The 27,657-nt window shown below is 32.6% G+C and overlaps 1 protein-coding gene across 1 annotated transcript; it reads right to left on the bottom strand.

Annotated features, from left to right (window-relative positions):
• Positions 1 to 23,271: 23,271 nt before the first annotated feature.
• Positions 23,272 to 24,040, bottom strand: LOC132164672 (DUF4228 domain protein). The gene has a single exon (XM_059575217.2). The coding sequence runs from the start codon at positions 24,010 to 24,012 to the stop codon at positions 23,404 to 23,406; it is 609 nt and encodes a 202-aa protein (XP_059431200.1). The 5' UTR covers positions 24,013 to 24,040; the 3' UTR covers positions 23,272 to 23,403.
• Positions 24,041 to 27,657: the final 3,617 nt, after the last annotated feature.

Genomic DNA, 27,657 nt, shown 5'->3' with positions numbered 1-27,657 from the left:
TTCAAAGGGATTAAGTGGAGTTTTCTCCTTATTTAATTATAATTAATCAAGCACATGTGCTGAGTTTCAACTATTAGTTTAAAAGTTTTAAACTTCTCACATGTAATTTGTAAACATATTTTGTATCAAAATTTTACTCATTATTGTAATTAACAAAATAATCCAATTCATTAAAGAGTTTATTAATATCTTTGACTTAAAAACAGAAAAATAAGAGACAGGAAAAAAGAAACAAATCGTCAACAAACATAATTAAAATCTTAGAACAAATTATAAGTAATGTTTGTAGCATATTTGAATTGATAACCCAACCAATTCACTTTCACTTGTTTCTGTGTATATCAAGAACAATGGGAATCCAATTGATTAAAGGGGTCATTAATATCTTTGACTTAAAAACAGAAAATATATAAGAGACAAAAAACAAAAATAAAGTTGTCAACAAACATAATTTAAATCTTAGACCAAATTATAAGTTATTTTGGTAGCATATTTGAATTGATAACTCAACCAATTCACCTCACTTGTTTCTGCGTATATCAAGGAAAATGAGAATCCAATTGATTAACGGGTTCATTAATATCTTTGACTTAAAAATAGAAAATAAAAGACAAAAAAAAAAAGTCATCAACAAACGTAGTTAAAATCTTAGACCAAATTATAAGTTATTTTGGTAGCATATTTGAATTGATAACTCAACCAATTCACTTCACTTGTTTCTTTCTGTGTATATCAAGAAAAATGGGGAGTACATGTCTTTGGCTTTTGACTTAGGATGTGAAAAGCTGGTAATTGGTTGGCAACATGTCACACATTCAAATGAAAGTTCGATTAATACGTGGAATATGATACGTTATGATTTAAAGTGAGTGCATTCAACGGTGTATATAAAGTTAATATTGACTCGTTTTTTAAAAATTTTAAATAATATAACATTTTATATACAATCTTTAAATCCCGACTTTGCATTTTAAATCCCATAGCGTATGCTAATTAGAAGTTCTTGTGATTGAGTTTGTGTCCTAAATTAAGGTGGCTTGAGTGGGAGGTTAAGTGGTAGGTTTGTTAATTAGAATAAGAAGTAAAGAAGATGAAAGAGGAAAAGAAAAGTCATTTTTTGTGACTTTGGCCCCCTTTGCGTGGCCTTCAGTACGTTGGCCACGAGTCTCCGCCTGCTTAATTGGTCGCTCTTCCATTCATTCATTCCCCTTACTAATTCCTCCCTGCCTCCCCTTCTTCCTAAAGAGAAAGCAACCTCGTAAGCGTGTGTGGAAGTTGTCTCTTTTTCAAAGCACGCCCACATAACATATAATGTCTCTCTCTCTCTCTCTCAAAGACTCAAAGTGGTGGATTTGGAAAGCACTTAAAGAAGTGTGTCTGGATATGGAAAGCACTCACTCACCTTATTCCCTTAACAGGCTTAAAGTTGCAGTTTGGTAAGCGTCAACAAGTAGATATTCTTTACATGTAATATTATTCCAACCCATCACGAATCATTTTTATTTACTCGATCCCTTTTGTGCAAGAAAAAGAAAAGAAGCCCACCCACAACTCTTTAATTTCTTCTCTATTTTCTAACTATAATTATATCTTCATCTCCCCACTACTTCTTCTTCTTCTTCTATACTTTGTACCTATAATGATACATGTCTGAAGCCCTAGTAGGGAGACATCCACCAAGCATGCCATATTGCTGCATTTCTCCCCCACCTCACATGTTTCTTTCTTCTTCTTTTTTTTTTCATCAAATGATCATCTTCACGGTATAGGTTATTAGATATAGCCTTATAGGGTAGCACTTTTAGAGGGAGATGATCATAAAGCATATGTTATTTGTAATGAGTAATTACTTTTTTTCCCTGAGCTTGCAATGATTAATCATTTAAAAGAACACTAATTAAGAAGTAAAAGATAAACGCAAGCAATCATATATATGATTCATATTCCCTTTTTAGCATGTTAATTATATCTAGTTTCGTTTCAAATTGAAGATGAGCCCCCATTACACAATATACAGTGGCATTAAGCTGTGATCTATGTGTCTATAAACTGGGAGGCATCTGAGATGGCATGTAGGTATCCTAAGAGGAAAAATTTTGCTCGGAAATTGTGGAGTTAAGTGCATTTGAGCCAATTGAACGACCTTAAAACTTAGCCTATATATATGAGCTATAGATAGATTCATTTTTTTCCTTTTTGTGGTAGGACTAGGAGCAGCTAGCTAGATAGACATGCCACCCAACAAGCTCCTCGCTATGGTTTATTGGTCGGTTTGCTCCTCGACACAACCTTAAGGTTGAATGTAAATGGATTAGTAAAAAGCTTTCTTTAAGCTTCTATTGTTGGAATTTCCTTCAAGCTTTTCGTCTCCCACAGTGATTTCTGCATCTCTGAAAACAATTTAAACAGTAAACTTGTCAGATTTTAACTTAGATTGAGCTCCAAACATGACAATCAAAATTGTACAACCAACTGTAGTGCATCATATTGACTTTTAATTAAAGAATTAATTATATTTTTTTTATAAATTTAAGCTCGTAAGATAAATTGTTAATTTATTATCAAGTATGTTTTTTTTTCCCCACACTGACTTAGACTTTTACAAGCACTTAATAAAATGTATATTTATAGGCTTTCTAACATATATAATAGTAGAACAATTTTTCAAAGGAGTTGGGCTCAATGCACGTCATGAGTATATTATTTGTGTGATGGGGATTATTTAATTGTCTGGTTTGGTTAGGAGGAGACACGACCCTAAAAAAAATAGGATAAGAAAGAATAATTAAAGCTCATCATTTCATGCCTATGTTTTCTTTTAAGGTTAGTATGAACCAATCCTATTTACATATTTACTGTTTGCTTCATTAAATAAATATTTAATTAAGTGAATAAAGATAGTAATTGATGATGTTGTAGTTTAATGGTATCTACTTTTTTTTTTTTTTTTAAAAAAAGGGAGACTTTATTTTTCGACCATAATAATATGATGTTTGTGAAATTCAGATTTTTTCAATTTTTTTTTTTTTTTTTTTTTTAAAATAAGTGAAACTTTGTGCAAATATAAATATTATATTTTTAGAAATTTTTAATATTATATTTTGTCACCCCAATTTCGAGTCTAAAAATATTATATTAATATTATATTTTTATTTTTTTACTTTTTACAATAACAACTAATTTAAGAGTTGATTAGAACTACCAAATAAACATTAGGAAATAATTATAAAATACAAATTGGTTGGAACAAACATCCTAGGCAATATTTGAAGGCTTGTTTGTTAAAACTTTTCCTTTTTCTTTTTTATTTTTCCAAAACAAAAGGCATTAACAACTTAAACACTCACAAAATACTTTAAACAACTTTTTAAAACAAATTAACAAACCAAAACATATATAGGAAGGTTAAAAGATACTCCGAATTAGAAGCAAAGTGGTAAGAAGAAATGAGAAAAGCAAAAAAGTTTTTTACTTTGGGGGTGGGGGTGGGGATGCCACTAAAACCAAAACAGCCGTAGATGTTGACACCTGTGAAAGGAAGCCAGCTTGCCCATCACATTCATCCTCGTCACATCACACGTTAACTCCCATTATGTCAACAAAATTCTCATCACCGTCCAGTCCCTACCCATCGTTGACCATTACACAGTACCCCTCAGACAATTGAAAAGTGACCACTCTAACTTCATCGAGATACGTGTCACATAATGATATTTCCACTCCTATTTTTTATTTCTTATTATTATTCTTTAATTAAACATCAAGTAATTTCTGTTTTCATTGCCTTAATTCGTCGCTCAAATTATATTGTGTTTAAATCTTGTAATCATTTGGTCGCCTCAGTTGAGTATTGAAGTTTTTCTTTTATTTACAATAATAAATAATTCATTTCACATGCTATAGTGCGGAAAGTGAAAGCAACTAAACTTACTTGAACCTAATTATGATTAATATGATTAATACGATGATTACTTTTTGCCTGGAATATTTTTACCTAATTAATTAGAATGTAAAGATTTATTTTTAATCGTGATTTCAAATTATCTACGTACACCACCTTCTTATAAAAATATTTTTCTTTACAAATAAATATTCTCGTCTTATAATACAAGTGGATTTAATTAGTGTGATTTCACAAAATAATTAACTAGAAGAAAAAATTGTATAATGTTTATGATTTATTTTCAATCTTCGGAAAGTTCAATTACAGCTTTATCATTGTTAAATTGTTCATATAGTCGGAGGAAGAACTTTCCTGTCGGTTTCAAACTTTCACTAATTACCACTTAATCTATGATTTTATGCTCTTTTGCTTTTTTAAAGGTTTGCATCAATTGCCATGGTCTTCGATCTATTTCTGGAAACCACAACACTTCTCATTTTGTATACAAATTAATTGTCAAAATTACGTACAATTCGAATAGCCTCGAAGAGAGAGGCACTACAAAACCCCACGTGTCTTGGCCCTTGGGTAGCCCAAGATGCGAAGTTCCCGTGCCTGAATCAAGTACGTTCCGTAATATTCCTATGTAGAATTGTTCAAATTGTATATACGGAATTCGAGCAACCAATTATAAGGAATCTTGATCTTTTCATATTCCCTCTCCCAATGTTGAACCTTTGCAAAACTCTCTTCTCTTTATAGGATTTGAGATTAAGCGCCTTGTAAACAAGTTCATTAAACTGAGGTTTATTCAAGTTATCATAACTTGATTTTTTTTTTAATTAACTTAATATTCAAGTAAAGTTAAAATATGAGACAATTCCATATATAACAACAATTATTAATATTCATAAATAAGGATGTTTATTCAATTTTTTTGTTTTACTCATTAATAATTAAGGATATTTACCTATCAAGTCACCATGAAAGACTCACTATTTGCTTACAAATTATTATAAAATTTGCATGCGCAACCATTATCATAGTCAAAGAAGTTGAATGAGATTGATAGTGCGATCTAAAATACAGGAAAAGAAGGAAGGGGGAGAAAAGGAAGGAAAAAAAAAGGAGAAGGAGGGAATATTTATCCTTTAGAAGGAAAAGTAATACACACATTGCTATACACAATTACTTTTAACTTATCTAACTAAAAAAATTAATTTTAGCAAACTTATTTAAAGAAGTGTGTTTAAGTAATGCTACCTATCACAATGCTAATGTTAGGCAATAATTGACTGTGATTATTACGTCAATATTGTATGATAATTATAAGATAAAAGTATAACATGTTGTTTAGGGTTTAGAAAATAGCTTGCAAATTCTCCCTATTTAATCTAATTAAGTTGGCTTCTCATGACGTGGGAGCAAGATCTTATACACTTTTAAGATACTAATGAACGGTCAAAATTTTGCCCCATCATCAATTTTGAGATAAAAGAAATTGCAAAAAAGAATTTCTTTAGCAAACCACTCAAAGAGGCGATCATTCATACATACTATCATCAAGATTTGAGTCGGTGGCTGACTACTTTTAAAAGCTTTTTTAGCGATGATACGGCCACTCCCACAAGAGTTTTGAGAGTGGTTCAGCCTCTCAAAAGCTACCGCACATAGATTTTTGTGTTTCCAAGACTTCCTCAGAACTTTACTAAACGAATTTTCTTTTGTAAAATCCTATTTCCAAACGTGCCCTTACCAAATTAAATTTTCAGTTTTACCACTTTCAAAATTATACTACCCTCCCAGTTGTAGGGTATCTCTCTTCCTCAGTTGTAGGGTATCTCTCTTCCTTGACAAGCTGCCTGGACCCTGCAGGCTATGCCATATTCCTTGGTTAAATCCTAACTCCTCCCTTCTTTTTGCAGGCATATGATATATATATAACCATGGACACCGGCCGCCTGCAACTCTGCATGCTAAAAAACAAACTCCACCTAACAACACTAAACTTGCTGCCAATCCACTTTGGTCGACTCTGGGAAGCTCCAAAATGGCTTCCCCACAAAAACAAAAAAATGTCGGTGTCGCCATCACAGACCCCTTTCACGTCACTTCTGCTCTTTGTCGTGCGTGATCAGTGATGATCGATCATGATCATCACCATTCCATGCTATATATATTCTCCTTTGCCTCCTTGCCCTTTCAGGGGATGCAGTATCAAATTTGACAAATTATATCTACGCCATGCACAATGGTAATTGATTTCATCCATTCTTTATATATATATATATATATATATATATATATATATATACCTTCATTGAGATCTTCTCCCGTTTTTCACAACCTCCACGCCGATTTTACATATTCAAAATGCTACCTTCCATGGCCTAAGAAGGAAGAATATGAATTTTGAGAAAAATAATGTTAAAAATCACAATTTTTTCATAATTTATTAATTTTTTTACAAAACAATTTATATCTCCTTATGTCATAACTTTTTTTAAAACCAAAAAACACCCCAAATACACATTAACAAAAATAAAAATTCTCTTATTGCCATGATGTACTATGTAAAGGCAAGGAAAAAAAAAATACAGAAAAAGTTCATTTCCCCTAATCTTCTTTATTGGCGTAAAAGTAAGTTCAAGTACAAAATTTCTGTCACCTTAAATTTATCTGCATTTAGTGATGACTTACTACGAAACACAATCGGCTTAACAATCTCCGTTTAGCATTGAACGGTTACTGAATATGAATTATAGTAAAAATTGATTAATGTGAAAAGAAAATAAGAATACTTTGTCTGGAAAAACAAAATATATATATATATATATATATATATATATATAGTAATTTTTTTATTTAAATAATAATAAAAGTAATTAATGTGGCATATAAAAAAATATTAAGAGTTAAATTTTTTGAATGAATAATAACGGGCTCTTGCCAAATGATCATTTTATATTTGCTTATTATGCCTTTATTAGCCTAATCCTAATAGTGGGTTTATATGTACATATATATATATATATATATATATATATATATATATATATATATATCTCTTTTTCCGAGTTTTGTTTGATTGAATATGTCAAAATGGTGGATGGAAAGAATGGATAGAAAGTGAAATTGATGATTTATGCACATCCTGCCACAAAGAAGCCAACGTACAACAAGCAACTGCTCAATAAATAATAACTGTGTCTGTCTGTCAGTGACTTAAAGTTTAGGGTTCATCATCTGACTTAATTTTTTTTTTTTTAAAAAAAAATAATTCAGACAGCCCTTGACTAGTACTAGGGAATGGGAATTAATGATTAATACTTCCTATTTTGTTTAATTAGACAACTATTAATGTTATTATTAAATAAGGTGGGACAGTGGGACTTCATTTACAAGTTAGAATGAGGCTGTGTGCGTGAAGAACTGAGGATCTAGAAGAACAGCTTGGATCTGTCAGCTCAAGAAATTGGAAAATAAATTAATTGTAATTCAACATCATTAATCCCATAATATAATGTTAATTAGCATGATTACAAAGATGTGAAAGATAATAAGCTGGTGATTATTCTGCTAATTAAATTAATTATGAGGACAAAGGTTAATTAATTACTCCATTATTATTACTTATTAATTAGTAAATATAAGCCAATCTAAAAACATAGAAAGTAATGAAAATCTACATTCAAAATGTATAGCAATTTGAGTTAGAAAAAAATAAAAAATCTTCTGCAGTCTCAAGTACAAGAACAGGAAAAAAAAACAAAAAAATCAATAATGTATGATTTAGAGTGGGGTTTAGGGTTAACCCTGACAATTAAAGTAGTTTCTTTTGAGATTTGAGGGATTGAGGTTGTCACTGATTCAGGATTAGGAATCATATCACCAAAAGTCTTAAGAGAATTTTGTCGACCTTTGTATTCATCCCCCCCGGCCCTTCCCCCTTTTCTTTTATGGAAAGCTACCCACCTACACATTCATGCTATCCACCTTCTTTCTAAACCTAGAGAGAATTATGACGTCAATATCTTTCCAACACAAAACAAAATTCTAAATATTAAAGTGATTTGGCAAGGTATATGCCTTATTTTCTGAAAAAGTGAGAGGGAAATTAAATATAGTCAAATAAAAAAATTGACTATATTTAAATGAACAAAACAGAATTCTTTTTAATTCATTTGTATCCAATTAATTATACTATAAATGTATTTTTATTTTTTATTTTTTTTATGGGACAAAAATACCTATTCATCATAACTAACTAAATATTCTTCCCGTTCAACACATTATGGTATTCTCTCCATTCCCCCAACAAGCGGATTAATGCAAGAGGCATGTAATAAGAGGGACTTTGGTGGTGGCCATTGGAGATGTGAAACGTCCTTTTGATTTATATATATAATACAGCACGTGCAACATTGATGAGGGTCTTTTGGCGTTTGAAACTTGCCGGTTTGGATTCAAATAGCATATATATTAAATTCATATATTGGTGTTAGAGGTGATGATGTTGTTTGCTTCCTTTTTATGGGATTTTAGAAGGAATTAGGGCAAGGGCTCAAGTTGTTTGTACATGATTTTGTGGCATGCAATGCAAAAGATCTTAGGTCCCATGTTGTCGGCAGCTGAGAGAAATTGGACTCCTCTCATTGCAAGGATTTCAATGCTATAAAATGGCCGGTGCCCATTTCATTGAATAGTATTGAGAGAGACATTGCAATTAAGTGATGCTAAGAATCATTTTTTTATTCTCTTTTTATCTTTTTAAAGTCGGTGCGACTTTTAAAATTACCATTAAATCAAAATTCAAGTATGATTCATCTAAAATTTAATAATAATTTCAAAATCACATCAGTTTCAGAAGAATAAAAATATGATCTCTAACATTACTCATTGCAATTTAAAATATTAAATCAATAATAATAATAATAATGTTTCTTTTCTCAACTTTGTGACATTATAACAAGCATGAATTATGATGTTTTCAATCTGATCTTTTGTCGTCTTACTATCAAATAGTCTTGTAGCAATTGGCGTGAATTTGAAGTTGTTTGGTATGTTATGTCAAATCAATTTGTAAATGATTTTGTATTATTAAGTATTTGCTATTATTTTTTGTTTATGAATAATAATAATTTAACAAAAACGTTGGGCAATTGCATATTTCTTATATGAAAAAAAAAAAAAAAAAAAAAAGTCATCATATTCTTAAAAAAAGTGATTAAGGATTAAGGATAAAACCATGGTGGACTAGTCATTCAGTCATGTCAATAAAGTGATTAAGGATAAAACCGTGTCTTGAAAATGTGTTTTCAACGTCGCATTTGTTTTTATTCAACCATGTCAGTCTAATTGCCGGTAATTCATCCAATCGTGTTTATCTTTTCATTTAACGTTATTTTTTTAAAATAATTAAAGTCGTAATTGGGATGACGGCCAATCCTGTTTACTTTATTAGTTGGAAACCAATAATAAAAATGACTATAAATGCTCTCTTAAGTCCAAATAAACAAGCCCTATTCTTTTGACCCCTCAAATCATATACAATTGAGATACGTAAAAATTACATGATACTTATATATGACGCTGCTTGTTTAGGAAGACAATTTAATTTGCCAATGGCCTGATTTTCCATGAAGGTGACCTGTCAAGACAATGCCAAAAAATAAAAAAAAATTAAAAAATTAAAAAAAAAAAAAACTGTTGAGACAATCCCCATGGTCGGTGATAATTTAATGGGGAAAAGATATAAAGAAGCTCTTTGCACGTGACACAGAAGGAGAGATAGAACTTTCTGTTGTGCAGCAACAAAATAAATTACTAAAAAAAATATATATGCAATCTAAAAAGTGATCAGAAATTAAAAAAAAAAAAGAAAAAGAAAAAAAAAGTGGTTGATTTATTAGAGAACAAAAGGGCGAGAGTGTAAGGACCACGGCACGGACAGGGCACGGAGCTCAAGGTGGGCATAATAATAGAGGGACAGCCAAACCTAAATTCACGGAGGTGGCGTGTTGTCTCAAACCAGCCGTACAACTCGGTAGGGCCCCATATCTTTTTTTCCATCTCAACCCTCCAATTATTTCTCCACTCCAATCGCCCAATCAATCCACTACCTTTTTGCACCCATAATCTTGTTTATTATTATATAACCCCACATTATTTGTATTTTTAACTCTTTGGCTGCCACCCTTTCGGTTTAATGCTTTTAACATACTTTCTAGTGGGTCCATGTTATGCGAGGGAATCCCATTAAAAACCATTCAAAAAAATAAAAAATAAAATTAAAAGATGTTTTTTTCATTTAAAGATGTTTTTTTTTTTTTGGTAACGATATATACCGAAAAAAAAAAAGGTTTGGTTATGTTAGTCTGCCAAGAGTTATAAGATGTTTATCTTTGTATATTATAAAATGCACTAAAAAATCCTTTGTAAAGTACTATTTTATCATTTTTAGACAAAATGCATGTAGTTCTTATGACATTCATTTTGAATTCATGTTGTTAGGGATAAGATATCCCAAAGAGTTCCACTTGGCGCGCCGAGGCCCCTTTGACGCTAGTCGTAAGGTCGGAATTTTATGCTTTCCTTCTATCGCCACACCTGTTGGTGATAAATTATTTTCATGGGCTCCATTGGTTGATTTAGCAGATACGGATACAATAATAAAAAGGGGACAAACCCTAAATTTTATAGGATAACACATCAAATCCTAAGATATGGTAAATTTCGACATTTTATCTTTCTCCATGAGCACATGCCTAAGAAACTCTATAGAATAGGTATCTCTCTTTTTTCAGAAGTGAACTTTTCGATTGATCTCGAACTTTCTCTTTTGGACTTTAAACATGCTAGTTTTCTAAAGAACTCAAGCCATTTTTTTACACTCCAAAACATATATACTAACTTAAGTATCGGAGTGTATTCGGCCTCAACTAAAGACCCTTCGGTGACTTTTTAGGTACCGCCATTCTCACACCAATGGGGGCCATTCTTAGTCCAGCCATGCAATAGCTATTGCAGTAATTTGTTCCAACCCAAAAACTGCCTAACTTACCAAAAAAAAAATCCTTTGTCCTTGTTAAACCCTGTCTATCAAGTTTTATTGACAAAGTGTTGTGCCATCATATATTATTTCATTAAAAAGCCATCTTCTTTTTGAAAAATTATCAACATATTTACGAGAATGGCTACAAAAATATTATGTTATGTTTTACTTTCTAAGAATCATTACAGAAAACTACGTATCCATGACAATAAATAATAGAACCACAGACGATTATGCAAAGGGGAGTGTTTGCCGACCATCACACATGTCACGACAACATTGTCTACCATATACCCAGGAGGGGTAGCTCGTATTAGGTGTGTCTAGCTAGGAGTAAGCAGTTTATATTGAGGATATCGGCCATTTATGGAAAAGATCATCTCCATTTTACTTCTCTTCTATTTCTTATAGTTAAAGCATTTAGAATGATAGCGTTGTTCACAAATTTTCACCTTGAAAAAATTTAGATAATTTTGCCCTTCTAAATGTACTGGCGAAAAAAAATAGAGGAAATTTAAAATAAAAAGGATCTTTTTCATCATTTAGATAGCACAGTACATCCTTACTAATAAGATCATCCAGAAATAACTCTCGTCTATTCCAACAGTGTATTCCCTAATCGAATTAGGATGATACCACGTGGCCCGGGTTACCATCCCAATTAAAAGCTGTCTTCTTTGTAAATAGTAATCCATTGTAGCAAATAAATAACCTATGCATTTACCTTTTTTTTTTTTTTTTTGTAGATTTCTTTTTTCTCAAAACATCTTTTAGAGTACTTAGCATATCAAATACATCCAATGAGTCACTCTTGCATATTTTTTGTCTTTAGAGATTTGTTTGACTAGAAAATTATAATACTTCGGTTTCATATTAGGAAGATGAGAAAAAACTCACACAGAGTTGATACTTTGTAAAGATAGTCACGGGTACTAAGTCTCATGTTGCCTAGTTAATACGTGAAATTTAGCTTTATAATAAATTTTAGAGAAATGCTAGGGGTTAATAAGTTTTTCTATATTTGGCCTATATTCCTTTACAATCAACCATGTAGATTTGTGGGATCTTCATAAATCTAAAAATTTAATGGTTGATTGTAAGTGAATATGAGTCAAATATAGATAATTTATTAACCCCTAACATTTCTCTAAATCTTATAGAAGTTTCAAATTGATTAATCATTTTGAAATAATAGCGCAAATATGACTAGCACTTTTTCCTGAGTCGTTAATCATGTAGTTTTACTGGTAAACACTATTTTGTATGATCTAGTACAACCCCCCACCCCCACACACCCACAAATTTACTTTTTTCATGGGAAAAAAATGGTTGTTTAATCTATATTTTGGAGTTAAATATATTTTATAAGCATATGAGAGGGTGTTAATGCATTGAACCAAAGTTGTTACAAAACCCCTCAGCGTGCTTCACTGTCAAAAGATTGACACTATTGTTTAATAAAAACAAATGCCATGTTGAAATCACATTTTCAATACACGGTTTTGTCCCCAATCACTTTTATTGACATGACTGCTTTCCACGTGCTGTCTACAACATTTGTTTGTGAATGCAGTGGTGAAATAATTTCTTAAATTACTTTCTTTCAAATAGTTTGTGGTTAAAAAAAAAAAAAAAAAAATTATTAAAATTAATTACGTAATATTTAACCTTTTATATACAATGTACACTGTAAAGTCATTGCTTGAGCTCAGACAATTTATTCTGATGTATATATATATATTCATGTTAAATTGTTATTTATTATATATATATATATGTTAAATTGTTATTTATTTAAAAAGTTTTAAACTAATAAGATATTATAAATGTAATTAATATTTTAACAAAATTATCTAATGGGCAATATGGTTTTAATTTGTTTGATATTTAAGCAGTAAAGTTAAACCCTTCTATCCAGCAGTAGTTTCTGATGTGTAATAAACATCAATAAACATGTGTAAAATGAAAGTACAATTTCATCTCTTAATATCAATTATACACATTCATAATTAGATTCAGGAAAATAAATTTAATAATCAATATCCAATTATCTATAAATCATAATTACCAAAAATAATCTAAATATCGAGTCAAAATAATATTACAATCCAATAAAGTTCATTCATATAAATAAACGCATAGCAATAACGAACATAATATCATATTCTAACAAATAAATTGATAAAGCCTCCTCATTAATTTTGACATTAATTATCAATAGAATGATAAGTAGATAAAGTTGAAATGTAACTTAAATTTATACAGGTTATGAACGTCAATTGCATGCGGGTTAAATAGGCTGATTCAAGATTGACCTGTTTATTAATCATGTATTACCAAGTTGATTCGATTTAATAGAATGATTAGTAGATAGAGTTGAAATGTAATTTAAATTTATATGGGTTATGAAGTTCAATTACATGTGGGTTAAACATACTGATCTGAGATTGACTTGTTTATTAATCATGTATATTTAGGTTGATTCAATTTGACATGAATCTTGTCCTCAAGAGGTAGCTCAATCGGCTGGGACTACGCCTAATAAAGTGAAAGTCACTAGTTCGAATTTCTCTTTCCCCTCTTGTGCGGACATGTAAAAAAAATAATAATAATAAAAAATAAATAAATTGACATGAATCTTATTACACTAAACTTTAATCCGTTAATTTTGCATCATGTTCGAGGATTGTGTCAAATATCATCCGCCGTAATTTATATTAAAGGTCCCAAACCATGTAATATTAAGTTGTTTCACTATTCAAAACTCATGAAAGAAAAGCATTTTTAACTCTTTGTTTACAATTTTCATATATTCTATGTATAGATTGATCGTAGAACCGGCAATTTCTAGCTATTAAGCCAGCCAAAATAGGGATTAGGATCCTTAATTAACAGGGTATAGGGCCTAATTGAACTTTCCTACAATTAAATAGATTATGGAGTCAACACAATGAGTAAATAACATTTTATTATAAATAATAACAACCACGTACAACACGACGATCGAAATATAATAATCACAATTGTTTATATATTTCTCTGGAATATAATTTGAAGACTTTAATATGTATTTTCTTATTTACTATGGGATTGGTGGACTAGATTCTCCTAGGACGCTAGGCTAGACTACTGTCTTTCATTTTAGGGGAAAGGAAAAGAAAAAAAAGAGAATAATATTAGGAGAAAAAGGTGTATTTTATATTCTATTGAAGCTATATATTTTATTTATTATTCCTTTGTGTAATTAATTCGAACGCTTTGGGTGTTAATGCTTCAAACTTAAGATGGGTTGTTTAAATATTCTAATTAATTAATTGTTAAACGTTGATTGAGGACTATACAATGAAAGTTGTTAGTTTTTATATTGTTGTCGATCATGTGACATTTCTTTTTGGTTACATTATTAGCACTTTACAACAATATCCTGAGTATAGGGTCAGGTATAGGAGGCCCATTAAAACCAAGCATCGATTTGAAAGAGACACCCACATGGGCCCGATGGCTCCGCGACCCACTCCCATGGTGAGACGAACTAGAAGGTGTGGTAGGGAATCATTCCTCTTGTCACCTTATGGTATCATCCCTATGTTGTCGACAAAATATAAGGTAACGATCATCATGCAGTCAAGAGATAGACACCCAATGCCAATAATTAACGCAGAAAGAAGTGACACGATGTTAGTATCTCGTCATAGAAAACTAAATCATCTCCACTTAATTTGAACTAGAGAATATCAGTTAGTTATATTTTATAGGTATTTTTGTTATTTTACTTTTTGAGATGAGAACGTCTTTGTGTGTATAAAGCATGCCTTCACCCCAAGCTCAATATCCTTCATTGACTTAGGCATCTCCTGTTGGTACATCGAACGAGCCTTCTTGCTTTACAGGCATCTCGACTTGAAATCGATTGCGTGATTTATTGCATCGTTACACTCGATATATGTAATGATTTTATTTTTATGTCATGAAGGGTTGATAGAAACGAACTATAAAATTTAATGAGAATAAATGAGTTGATAGAAACGAACTATGGCAGAGAATAATTCCCATTCCTTGCTACGGTACATTTCTTACTTTATGGTTGTATTATGATTCTAACGGTTAACGGGTTTAATCAGATCAATGTTGAATAGTTTTAAAGCTTTTGGATTTATGATTAGGCTCTTTAACAAATGGTATAGGAACAAAGCATCATGTCATATATTGATTTATAGATTTTTTATTTTTATTTTTTTTCTAAGCAAATAAGAAAAATCTTATAAGGATTAAAATACTGAAAAATAAGTAGGTTTTCGAACTCAACAAGAAAATTACTGTATGAGAAATACAAGCAAATAGTAAAAAATGGGTCAAAAAAACATACACAAAGAGCGATTTAAACACCCAAACACAAAAAAAAATAATAACTTTAACCCCACCCAAAATCTTGTAAGGTAAAAACAACAACCTCCTCCGTACTTAGGTTAAATTATTATCATTAATTTATGTGGGTTTGGACCAAAAAGATGGTGATTGATTCAAATTCTCAGTGTTTTTTTTGGACCCCAACCCAAATACCCACACAAACTACACGTATTTTTCTACATAATTGATCAGCCTTATACAAATAGAACCTACATATGTAGAGTGAGAGTGAGAGATAGAGATAGAGAGAGAGAGAGACACAGACATGATTCAATTGGCAGAGCATTATTGATGATGGGGATGACTTTACCGAGGCAGAGAAAGAAGGAAAGAACACAGTAAAAAGTAAACGGAGTGAGAAAGTGGAGACAGACAGAGGATACACAAACTACAGTCCCTCCAAACCCCAACACCAACACGAAACCCCACCTCCTCTCCTCTCCTCTCCTCCCCTCCCCCCTCCTTCCATTCCATCCCTTTTTTCATACAAATAAAAGCGGCGCTCCCACGATAAAAATACAAAGTAGTCATCAATATGTGTTTTCACGCGCTATGGTGTGAGAGTGGGGAAGTTTTATTTCCCACGCTCTCACTTTCTTTGTCTTTTACCTGTTATTGTATTACAGCGCAGATCTAGTTCTCTCTAGGTGACGCACATGCCGAGGCCTCCTCGAGCCCTACAAACGTGACCACCCCAGCCCTCAATAAAACCCGCGATTTTTCACTTCAGAGTGCCTTTTTTGTTGGCGCACTTTCGTGTTCCGTCTCGTGGGTCTCACGCGCGTGTCGTTTTCCGCGTGGGACCCATTAAAGGGTCGTAATATAAGGCGCGTGGTTGATTGGACGCTTGAAAAGTGACAGTGGGATGGGAGAGGAGTGGTGTGTTGGGGTTTGGACCAAAAATTAAAATACTGCGAAAAGAGAGGCCTAGACAAAAAGGCCTATTATGCTAGGAAAGGTTTTGGGGCAGGGGGCGGGAGAGGGAGGGATATGTCCACGTGTCAAGATCTGTATGGTTTATTCCCAACACAGTTTTGTCACGGACGGTCGTTCCAGATCTGGGAATTTTTTTCACTTTTAGGAATAGTGCCACTACATTCTCCTTAAAGTCCTCACACATGGATTATATTTCCCTCCATATATATATATATATATATATATATATTTAATCAGAAAAATACGTGGATTGGGGGTTGCCACGTATACCTAGATAAAATCTTAATTTTAGTATTTTGGAGCTCCTATGATGTGATATTGGGAAGCTTACCGGCTTTAAGGAAGCCCATCAGGGTCGGCCAGCGGCCACCACATGACTCCCTAGCCTACCATCTACTTTTGGGCTTGGGTATGTGACCCATATCGGCCTTTTCAACTCTTATTTTTGACATTCTTCTAATATATATATATAGGGAAATGCTACGTGTTATTCTAGTGTGTTTTTGTTGTCCTCTCAACTATGATGTGACTTTTAAAATTATCGTTGAATTTGAGATTATCATTATTGACTTTTAATTTATTAATTATTTTAAAATCATATTACAGTTAGAATAACACCAAAAGAATATTAAAAAAATACCTAACATTTTTCATATATATATAGTGGTGATATAGAGTACACCAGCGTGAGCACGCTGGTGTACTTTTTGATAAAAAATAATATTATAAAGTACAGCATGAGTATTGTTCACTCACGTTGGTGTACTCTATATCACCACTCATATATATATATATATATATATATATATAACAAAAATAACAACTCAAAACAAATAAGATGATCAAAACTATTTTTTTATGCAAAACATTAGGGAAAAAAAAAAAAAAACTACTAAATGCTAAAGAAATAAATTTTGATGGCAAAAGAAGGATGTTTTAAGATAATAATTATATGTGTGGTTTGAGGTGAGGCAAGAGATCAGATTGGGGTGTACTTGGGCATAGAATGGTCCCTCCTACTCTAAACCATTAGGTCGGCTCCCCTGCTGCTGTACCTACATATGGTTGCTCTCATAGCTGATAGTGATTGGTGGAGAGCTTTGGAAAAAAGGGCGAAAAAACATTAATATGTTAACGTGAAGAAAAAGAAATTGACTTTTCTGAAAAAGAAGAATGGTTTACTCACCAACCAAACATGCCCTTGTTTGTTTCTATGCAGGCTGCAGCAAAGGTTGGGGCCCTTCCTAGCTATTTTCCATAGCCTGTACAGCCTAAGCTATACAATTATCTGACACATAACGTGTAGCCGCTTGTTTGTTTCCCACAGCCCAGCAGGTCAACTGTTGTCATCCAGCTCAATGCAAAAAAATAACTTGTCTTCCTTAATATGATGTTCCCTCTGTCTACAACGTTGCCATGTTAATTTCCATACATCACACTACTTGTGAACAGAGCATTTATAGGGGTTTGCATTAGGCTTTTATTCTTGTACTTCCACGTGACTCGAATTAACGGTAACCTTATAATTAAGAAACATGATCGATTTTGTTAAAAAAAAAAAAAAAAAAAAAGAAAGAAAGATGATGGATATTAAGATAATAAGCTCAAGAATCGAAATAAAATTGTAAAGGTATTTGATTAGATTCTTTTATTTCCTCATTATGATTATATTAAGCCCAGAAGTAGAGGCACTAACATGAATCTGGGCTGAGACGTAGAGAAATTAACAGGCTAGAGTTCTAGTCCAAGCAATGGCTGCAGGGCTTCCAATCTTGGTGGCCCATAATCGGATAGCCCTAACACAAATACACAGAAGATAGGGGTAGCCTATAACCTAAAAGAAAAGAACCCAGCCCAAGCCTAATTGAGTAATTCACAGCTTCTCTTTTTTTTTTTTGGTTAAAAAATGTTGAGTAGATGCAGAAGATCTTTTATCAGATTTAGATCTTATTTGATATTGTGTTTGAAAAATAAAGTTTGAAGAGCTTGTTTGGAATTGCGTTTAAAAAATAGAGTTTTTAGGTCAAAAAGAGTTTTTGAAAAAAAAACTTCATTTTTAAACTTTTACCAAAAGTGCATTTTATCTATTTTTAGGCTTTTTGAACCCTTAAAATCGCTTTTAATTTTTTTACCAAACGAGTAATTTTTTTCTTCAAACAAGCTTTTTGAGAGTTAAAAGCACTTTTAAACTTATCAAACGCAATCCTAAACAGGCTCTAAGTAAAAAAGTGCTGAAACTTTTGCCAAAAGTGCATTTCAACTATTTTTTTAAAAGTTTTTTGGACTATTAAAAGCGTTTTTAATTTTTTTTTTTTTCAAACGAACTTTTTAAGAATTAAATATACACTCAAACATGCCCTTAGCCATAGGGCTATCTAAAATAGCTTTTAGCTAACTGCAAATGATCTTGAGTACCAAGAAGGGACCAAACTAGAGTTGGGCCAATGCTCATTGGGCCTATACTTGTGAGGCCCAAATTTAGTACAACTTTAAGAAGAAAAACTAGGGCCATAGGAGGGTTCCATATATCCTGATTATTGGTCACTTTCTTACCAATTCACGCAAATTCATGTCTCTTGGTTAAAACTAGTTACGTATACAAATCTTGCATATTAATAACTCTTGGAAAAGCTCCTGACCTTAACCAAGAGGCATTACCTAAATACCTAGACCAAAAGGCCAAAAACACAAGCTTAAAGCCAGCAAATACTCCCAAAATTCATCATTTTTAAAGCAGCTCTTTGATTAAATCAAAGCCATTTGTCTAAAACAAATACATTTTAGAATTATTAATTACAGTCTCGGATCTACTTGAGAAACTGAAGGGGCTATGGCCCTTCAAAAGTTGTAAAAAAAAAAAACTTACTCTTAGAAAACTTTTAAATTGGAAGGGCTAATGACCCCTAGATACTTTGACTTCATTTTTCAACTATGAAAGTTTTTAAAATTAAAAATTTCGAAACAAAATAAAGAATGAACCTTTTACAAATAATTTAGTTGCACATATATATATATATTGAAAGGAAAATTGTGAAGATCTTCTATTCATATTCGATACTTTATGATTTTGTTTCTCTAAAAGAGTGCAACTGTAATTTTAAATAGAAAAATGCTAGGTTTTCTCCTGATTCTAGGTGAATATATACTATTTTCTAAAAATTGGATGAGAGGAAAAAGGGTTAATTTTTAATTTTTTTTTAATTTTTTTTTTCTATTTAGAAAATAATATCCACCTAAGATCAGGAAAACACATAACATTTCCCTTTTAGATACTTTTTGTAATTTTTTTTTTTTTTTTTTTTGGGTACTTGTATGAACATGTTATATATGTTGTTCATATATTAATTTTAGAACATATTTATGAACTTTTATAAATATACTTTTTTGTGATATAAATTACTTCATTTTTGTTTTAAATTGTGTTTATAATAATTTTAGTCCGGCCCTTCAATAACAAATTTCCTGGCTCCGCCACTTATTAGTTATCAAACTAGCTAGAAGTATGGGACTATAATCAAGAGACATTACCAATCAGCATTAATTATTTATTATCAAACTTTATACACACACACACGATAGCCTATAAATAAGCCTGAATTTCTTATCCCCATTCAAACATGCAACGATACCAAAAAAAAAAACAAAAAACAAAAAAATCCTTGAAAAGAGTGATCAGAAGGGATCCATGGAAGGAAATGGCACGAGGAGGGTTGCATTAATGGTAATTATGATTATGGGATTTATTATCTCAGTGCAAGCCGATGATGATGATCACCAGCAAACTGATATCCACCAATTACCATCTCTCCCTCCAAATATGTCACCCTCTCCGCTTTCTACTCATGATCATCATCAACCTCTCTATTCTGCCTCATCAAGTCCACAGGATGGTAGTATGTTCCCTGGATTCAGCAAGCTAGATCCATAAAATCGCTAAAATCCCTGGATCTAAAATCCTCTCTGGAAAGAAAACTAACTTCGTTTTCAAACAGGGAAGTTGCATGATTGCATGCGATGCTATATGCCCACTACACGGGCTAAAACTCGTGGTTTGTTTTTCTGCTTGCGACTTATTTTGTCAGCTCCATATGCATTGGGTAAGTTCCTCACCCATCTCGATATCTCTCTCTTTTACTTATCTAGGCCTAGATATTTATGAGAAAGAAATCAATCCATTATACAAGATAACTATTACATGCAATTAATCATGAAACTTTGGTGTCCGAAGATTAACGTTTTGTAAAAACTCTGTGGTTTTTCAAACTCTAAGAGATAATTAAATTGGGAAGCGTGAAAACTAGCTAGGTTTTCTCTCTTAACGGCTTCAACAACTTAGGAGTCGTGCATAGCGGTCCTTAAATACCCCAAACAATCAGAATACTGACAAGTGTGATTTTGTTGGAGGCATCCTGACGGGTTATGAGACTCGTCAGGACAAGGCTAGAGTTTCATGCCTTGAACCCGGCCTAGTACGTATACCTTCCAGACTTGTCGACCAAACGCATTTGCAAACGAGCATCTCGGGGGCTCTTAATTAATCCTCCTGTGTAGACCTCAGTGAATGCCTTTGCAAACAATGCTCTCGGAGGCTTCATGTGAGTTGTCTTGTCCGGACATATCGTACGAGCATGTTTCCGAACGAGTGTTTCGGTGGCTCACTGAACATCAGTTTTTAAGAGACTCATACAGACAAGTACTGTGAACGTGTTACATTCATATGTACACTTGTTTTTTGAACACTGAATTGGCCAATAAAAAACCTAACAATGTCTTTGCTCAATAATTTTCAATCGGTTTAGGGTTCTTTTTAAAACATTTTACTGTAAAAAAGTCCCGTATTATAAGATTCTCTCACGTGCCGTTGTTCTTGGACGACTTTGCAATGCAGAAGTAAATAAAGTTGAAGGCCAGCTATGTGGAAATCTACTACGACAAGTATGCAAGAAGAATGATCAGTAGTTGTTGCTCAATGCTCATTGCCGTTTAGTACTCTACCTTCAAGAATTAACAAATAAAAATCGTGATGACTATTTCAAATATGGCCCCTTCCACGTGGTTTGCCTTGGGACAAAATTTGACGTACAAGTCATATATTGTTGTTGTTTTATGAAAAATATGTTCGATTTGTACCATGTTTTGTATTAATCTCTTTCAATTGTTCCTACGGAAGTGCGTACGTACGTTGATAATGAATATATCAAGATCTTCTACAAATTTTCAGTTATTGTATTATATCCAATTCTTCAAATCCTAGCCATTATTTTCAAATTAATTAATAATTGAGATCTTATTATCATATATATCGACATTTGTTACTTTTAAATGTCGTAATATGGGAAGTACTAAAACATGCAGTACTCCCTGGGAAATATTAGGTTGATAAAAGTTATAAATACGATAAAATCCCAATGATTTAATTTAAAAACAATAGTTGTGATTTGATGAATATAAAATACCATAGAAATGCATAATGACTACTCTATTATGAAAAGGGTATAGCTATTCCTAATAATAGAAGATGATAGAATGGAATAGCCATTCATATTCTTCAAGTTTGGTGACAACACATGCAATATAATGCTCTCACTAGAATTAAACCAAAATTACTAAATACCTACATTTAAAAATTTAAAAAAAAAAAAAAAAAAGATATTGTGAGTGTTTTTGGAAATATAGTTTATTTCTAAAGGAAAAGCTATTCATTTCATTTTTTTTTAGAGGAAAGAGTGGCTATTCCAAAGCTAAAAATTAAATCTTACCAAACTATGAAATAGCTATTCCATTTGTCATTTCCATGAGTTTAATCTTTGTACCAATCGTACCCTATGATTATCTATATCTTCTTAAGGTATTCTTAGTGATCTTATCGACATATAATTTTCTCTTTTGTTTCGTGAATTCAAGATTTCCTTAACATGTTCTGATCGAGGATCCCAAGTAGATAATAATTTCTATAAAGACATGGCACAAACCAAGTTTTTTGTGCCCTTCAATAAAAATGGACACATCAAAATATCATATCAAGTGAATTAATTATCACAGAAACACACTAGATTTACTTTCTCATCAACATATCACAAAACCCATCCTTTTTCCAGTTCATTGAATTTAATTGGCAGTTATATGAATATATAGATATATTGGAAAAACTTTGATCTTTCATCGATCGAGAATATTCTTGAGTAATGCTAACATGAGTTTTGAAGAGATGGAAATGGACATAAAAGAAGGAGAAATTCTTGATTGAGTCCTTAGTGAAGAGGTGTCCTCCTAATTAATAGATGGAGAATCTTCAAAGGCTCCCGAGCCCATCCGGCCCCCTGCCATTCCTCCTAATTAATAGATAGAGAATCTTCAAAGGCTCCCGAGCCCATCCGGCCCCCTGCCATTGATGATGGGGCGTCTCTCTCATTAATAAAGGTGTAAGAGAGAAACACATGAATATCATCGGTGAGAATTTAAGCCCCCCCCCCCCTCCCCAAAAAAAAAAAAAACTTAATTACCAATTCATTAAACGGATTTATCATGACAAATCTTTTTATTTAATTTTCCCATTTCATCCCGCACTAAAAAAACACAACATTAGAGAGAGAGAGAGAAATGAAGGGAATTAATTTGTGCATCTTCATTTGAATCTACTACGTCTAGCTGTGAGGTTTTGTGTTTAATTATCATCTTGATTCTTGAGTATATCCTTAGATAAAGCCTAGTAAAAAAACCCTAATCAACGGTACATGCTCTAAATAATATGATAATCTACACTATAATCACGTTTATATATGTTGCCGTTACCTACAGATTAAAGTAGAGAGAAATACACTCAAAAGTATGCATCCACAGAAAAACTCTATTGCTAGCTATAATTAATTCAAGAATCAAAACTCATTTCGAAAAATATCAGCTGGTTCAATATTGAATCCATTTTGCAATGAACCAAAGAAGAATTATACATCTGTTACATCTCAACAATTAATTACCATGATACAATTTGTACAACTTCTTTTAACAAAGCAAGAAATTCTATCCCTTTATATATATCATATAAATTTAATTATATATCTTCTTACACCGCGCGCTCACTGAAATCCTCTCTAAATTAAATTACCCTTAGTTAATTAATTAATTACTTCTCTTTCTGCTTCCACTCTAACCCTATAAATCTGCAGGGCGAGAACCTGACCTTGTACTCCGAAATGGTTTCAAGCTTAGGAGACCATATTTGCTCCTTTGATCCGACAAGCATTTCATAGTGTTTTTGCAGCTCCGGGGTGCTGCAAAGAACACTGCTGGTCGGACTAGTAGATCCAGCTTTATTCTCCTTGCCTTGTGTCACAAGCCTTGTGATGAACTCCGGCACAACCTTGATCAAAACTCTGCCGTTTGAACCCTTTATGTACTGAAAAGGGCAGTCGCCGAAACTGATGGGGGCATTTTTGGGGCTGGACCCCAAGGCGGCAAGAGAGGACGTGGAGAGCACATGGCATGCAAAGCGGTCAATGGGGAGAACAAAGTAGGTCTGGCCTCTCACGAGGTCTTCGTCGATGCCTAAGGCCGGCACCGGGTGGCCGATGAAGAATGAGTCGGCGTGGCAGACCATTTTGTCCGGGCACTCGAACATGATCTCCCCGGCCATATGTTTTCCGGTGAGGGTTCTTGTGGTTCCTTCCCAGAAGATTAGCTTCACGGAGGAGTTAGGGTTTGGTTGGAAGCATGGAGAAATTGCGTTTCCCATTGGAGAGAGAGGAAGAAGAAGAAGAAGAAGAAGAAGATTGGATATTATCGTTGGGTGTTGGGTAGGGAAGATGGGATGAAATGTGGGGGTTTTTATATATATAAAAAAAAAAAAGATGATTGACTTTGAGAAAGTCTAGGTACTTTTGTTTGCTTGTTTGTTTTAGTAGGTTTTTTTGAAGGTCGGTGGTCTGGTCAGCCATGCCGGCTTTAGTCGGTATTGCCTTTTTTAACGCTACCATGGACTTCAAATTACAACTCATATTTAGAAAGTCATCTTGCATATTATTGCTTAATTATCTTGTATATAATTAATACAAAGGATAGAGTAATATGATATTAATACTTATAAAAAAATAATAATAATTAAAATTTGATTTTTACTGTCATGTCATCTCAATTATATAACACTCGTATATCAATCTATATGACTATATATATAATAAGATTCATCTTAGGGCCTATTTGGGTGTACGTTTAACTTTGAGTGTCCTAAAAGTGCGTTTAACATTTAAAAAGTCAAATTAAAGAAAAAAAAATATATCCGTTTGGTAAAAAAAAAAATGAAAGTGTTTTTAAGGGTTCAAAAAGCCTAAAAATTGCCAAAAGCTTAAAAATGAAGGTTTTGTAAAAAAAAAAAAAAGTTTTTTTTTAAAAACTTAAAAGCTCTATTTCTCAAACGCAATTCCAAACAGGCTCTTAGTAAAAAAAATTGAAAGTGCTTTTAAGGGTCCAAAAAGCCTAAAAATAGTCAAAACGCACTTTTAACAAAAGTTTTAAAATGAAAGTTTTGTCCAAAAATATTTTTTAACTTAAAAACTCTATTTTTCAAACATAATCTCAAACATCCTCATCAAATATATAATAGCCCCACCCACGAGTCAAACTCATATTTGGGTTGGCATGAGTCTTACAAAAGCTTTTACCGCTTGTAGAAATCAACTTGAAAATGAGTGAAATCTGTCGTTATTCATTGTATTTGTATAGGGCGGGGCAGTGGACCAACGATTCGGGGAAAGGTTGATTAATTTAAATTTCGTAATTATGCCTCATTTTTCTCATGCCGTTGTGTAGAGCAGTGGGCACGTTTTGACGTGTATTAGACCAAATTAAATTGTTATTTGTTTTTCCTCACGTATACCCTAGGCCTACTAGCTAGTGGCATCAAAGCCAACTCTATTTTCTTTGCATACATATATATTAATTCTATGAAGATATCATTCATGTCCATGCATATTCATTGGTATGGACAAAGTTTTCCAGTTTGTTTGATTGGAAAATTAAAATTCCAACAACGTAATGCATTTTAACTAATCAAAAGCATTTTTCTACTCTATATATATGTTACTCTTTCAATACAAATTTCAACAAATTTTCTATTTTATTCTTCTAATATTACTTCTCAGTCCTTTTTTAATTTGTTTTCTTAAACCACCGTTTTATTATTCCCCAACCTTCTTCTCATTTATCCACCAACAGGAACACACACTAGAGATCTATATCATCTCGATTGCCACTCAAGATTTCATCATGCCAAAGACAAAATAATCCATGATATGGATTCCAACTCCCGGCCGGTCAATCACCCGGCCTCGAGTTTGAAAGATGAACTCATCGAGGCTGAAGCCATACCGGCAAATTGGTGAATTGATCAGGCTTGCTATTTGACCTATTTTTGTCACAGAATCCATCAATGCATTAATTTCATCAATTAAAAATACATGTAAAAATTACATATTCTAAAAGGATATGTCAGTTTAACCTATATATCCATCTTTCGAGCAAAGAAAAGAAAGAAAAAGAACATTTCTATCCGGAACATCGATCTACACCAACCACAAAATTTACCTTTGTTAAATAAAGAGGAAACTTGCTAGGTATATTTTAGTATATCTCATTGTAGCCAGTTGTTTGGATTGAGGTGCACAAGCAAGTGTGAGAATGTTGAGGGTCCATAACATTGATTTGTTGACTAAAAACGACAAAATATTGCTCACCAAAAAGTGCGTTGTATTCAACTAAAACATTTATAACCATAACTAACACTCTCCCCCATATTCAACACAAAATGGTATTTGTCTTCCTGAAGTGGATGCGTCTTTATGGCCAATGGGTGTGCCTGATGTGCTAGGGCACTTTGACCAGCTCGATTCCTGGATCTCTCTGCATACATCATTCATGACATTTCTTCTTCGTAAGACCTTTTTTCCTTTTTTTTTAATATATATAAATTTTAACGGTTGGGGGTGCAACAATACCACTCTACTCACTTAAACGACTCTTAAAATATGTATTGCGGAATGCGATTTCGAATGTCATAAAAGGCTTTGACTCCCTTACTAGACACCAATTAGTTTTTAGATAAGATGATCAAAAGCTCGATCCAATAAATAGTATTAAAGCCAGCGTCATGGGTTCGAATCGTGGGAGGGTCATGTTGAGGGAGGAATTGTTGGGGTGCAACAATGCCCTGCTCTACTCACTTGGGCAGCTCTTAGAACATGTCTTGCTAAGTTTGATTTCGAATGTCATAAAAGATTTTGACTTCTATCCCTAGACACCAATTGATCAAAGGCCCGATCCAACATTAATAAACAATTCAAAATATATAAAATTATTTTCACTTTTACATCACAAAAAAAATGAAAAAATAAAATAATTCTCTTGTCAACTGTTTTTTAGTTGGCTGTCTCTGTGTTTGCCTCATTGTATACGCTTTCTTGTGTAGACTTGTTTTGGCTTTTAGGCCGCCTTGGTTTTTTTAGAGATAACTTGTATTTTTTATTTTTTATTTTTATTTTTTTCCGGTTTCAATAAATCTGTAATTATTATTATTATTATTTAAAAAATAAAAAACTTTCATAGTACGTAGTCTATATGTGACTGTGGGTGCGTCATAGCCTCATAGGAAGTGATAAATGATTAGAAGTCACCCAAAAATGACGTGATTAATTAAATTATTATTTAGAATTTAGAATGATTCAGTAGAATGCGTGGTGATTTTTCTGACTGAACATTCATCCAATGATTAAGCAGCTTCTATATATATAAGTTGCATTTTTCAGGCAGGAACAAACGACTGTAACAGTCATCGAATGGGTGGACCGACGTCATGGGGCTTCCCTGATCCGAAAATGGTGATGTTCTTGTAAAATAAAGAGAGCGACGTCAAACAGTTTTCGAGCTTAACCCTGAAGACACTCCGATGCATGCATGCTTAAATTAACATTTTTTGTAACTTTTTTTTGCATTTGATTAAAAAAAAAAAAAAAAAAATAGCATGCTTTGTTTGGAGTAAAAAAAAAAATGGTAAAATAGTTTAAGTTCTTGAGATAATCCGTCCACTATAGGCAGTGGTGGAGCCACTTGAGGCTTTGGGGGTGCTCTTTTTTTGTTTTTGTTCTCGTTCTTGTTCTTATTCTTGTTCTCGGCACCTTCAAAAAAATTTTTAGTAGCACTTTCAATATGAATTGTCTGACTCTACCATTGACCATGGGTCCCACTCTATCTTCTCATGTATGCGCTGTTAATATTGATTAATGTTTTCCTTAATGTAACTACGCAATACTGCCAAAAAAAAGTGTCGTTTTACTATTTAAACAACACCTCTTTTTGTCCAAAATGACAATAAATAATATTGTTTTTT

The sequence above is a fragment of the Corylus avellana genome, chromosome 8, assembly GCF_965113065.1.
Source record: "Corylus avellana chromosome 8, dhCorAvel1.hap1.2, whole genome shotgun sequence".
In the NCBI taxonomy this organism is placed as follows: domain Eukaryota; kingdom Viridiplantae; phylum Streptophyta; class Magnoliopsida; order Fagales; family Betulaceae; genus Corylus; species Corylus avellana.
The sequence above is the reverse complement of the archived record's forward strand: the minus strand, read 5'-3'. Positions and strand labels throughout refer to the sequence as shown.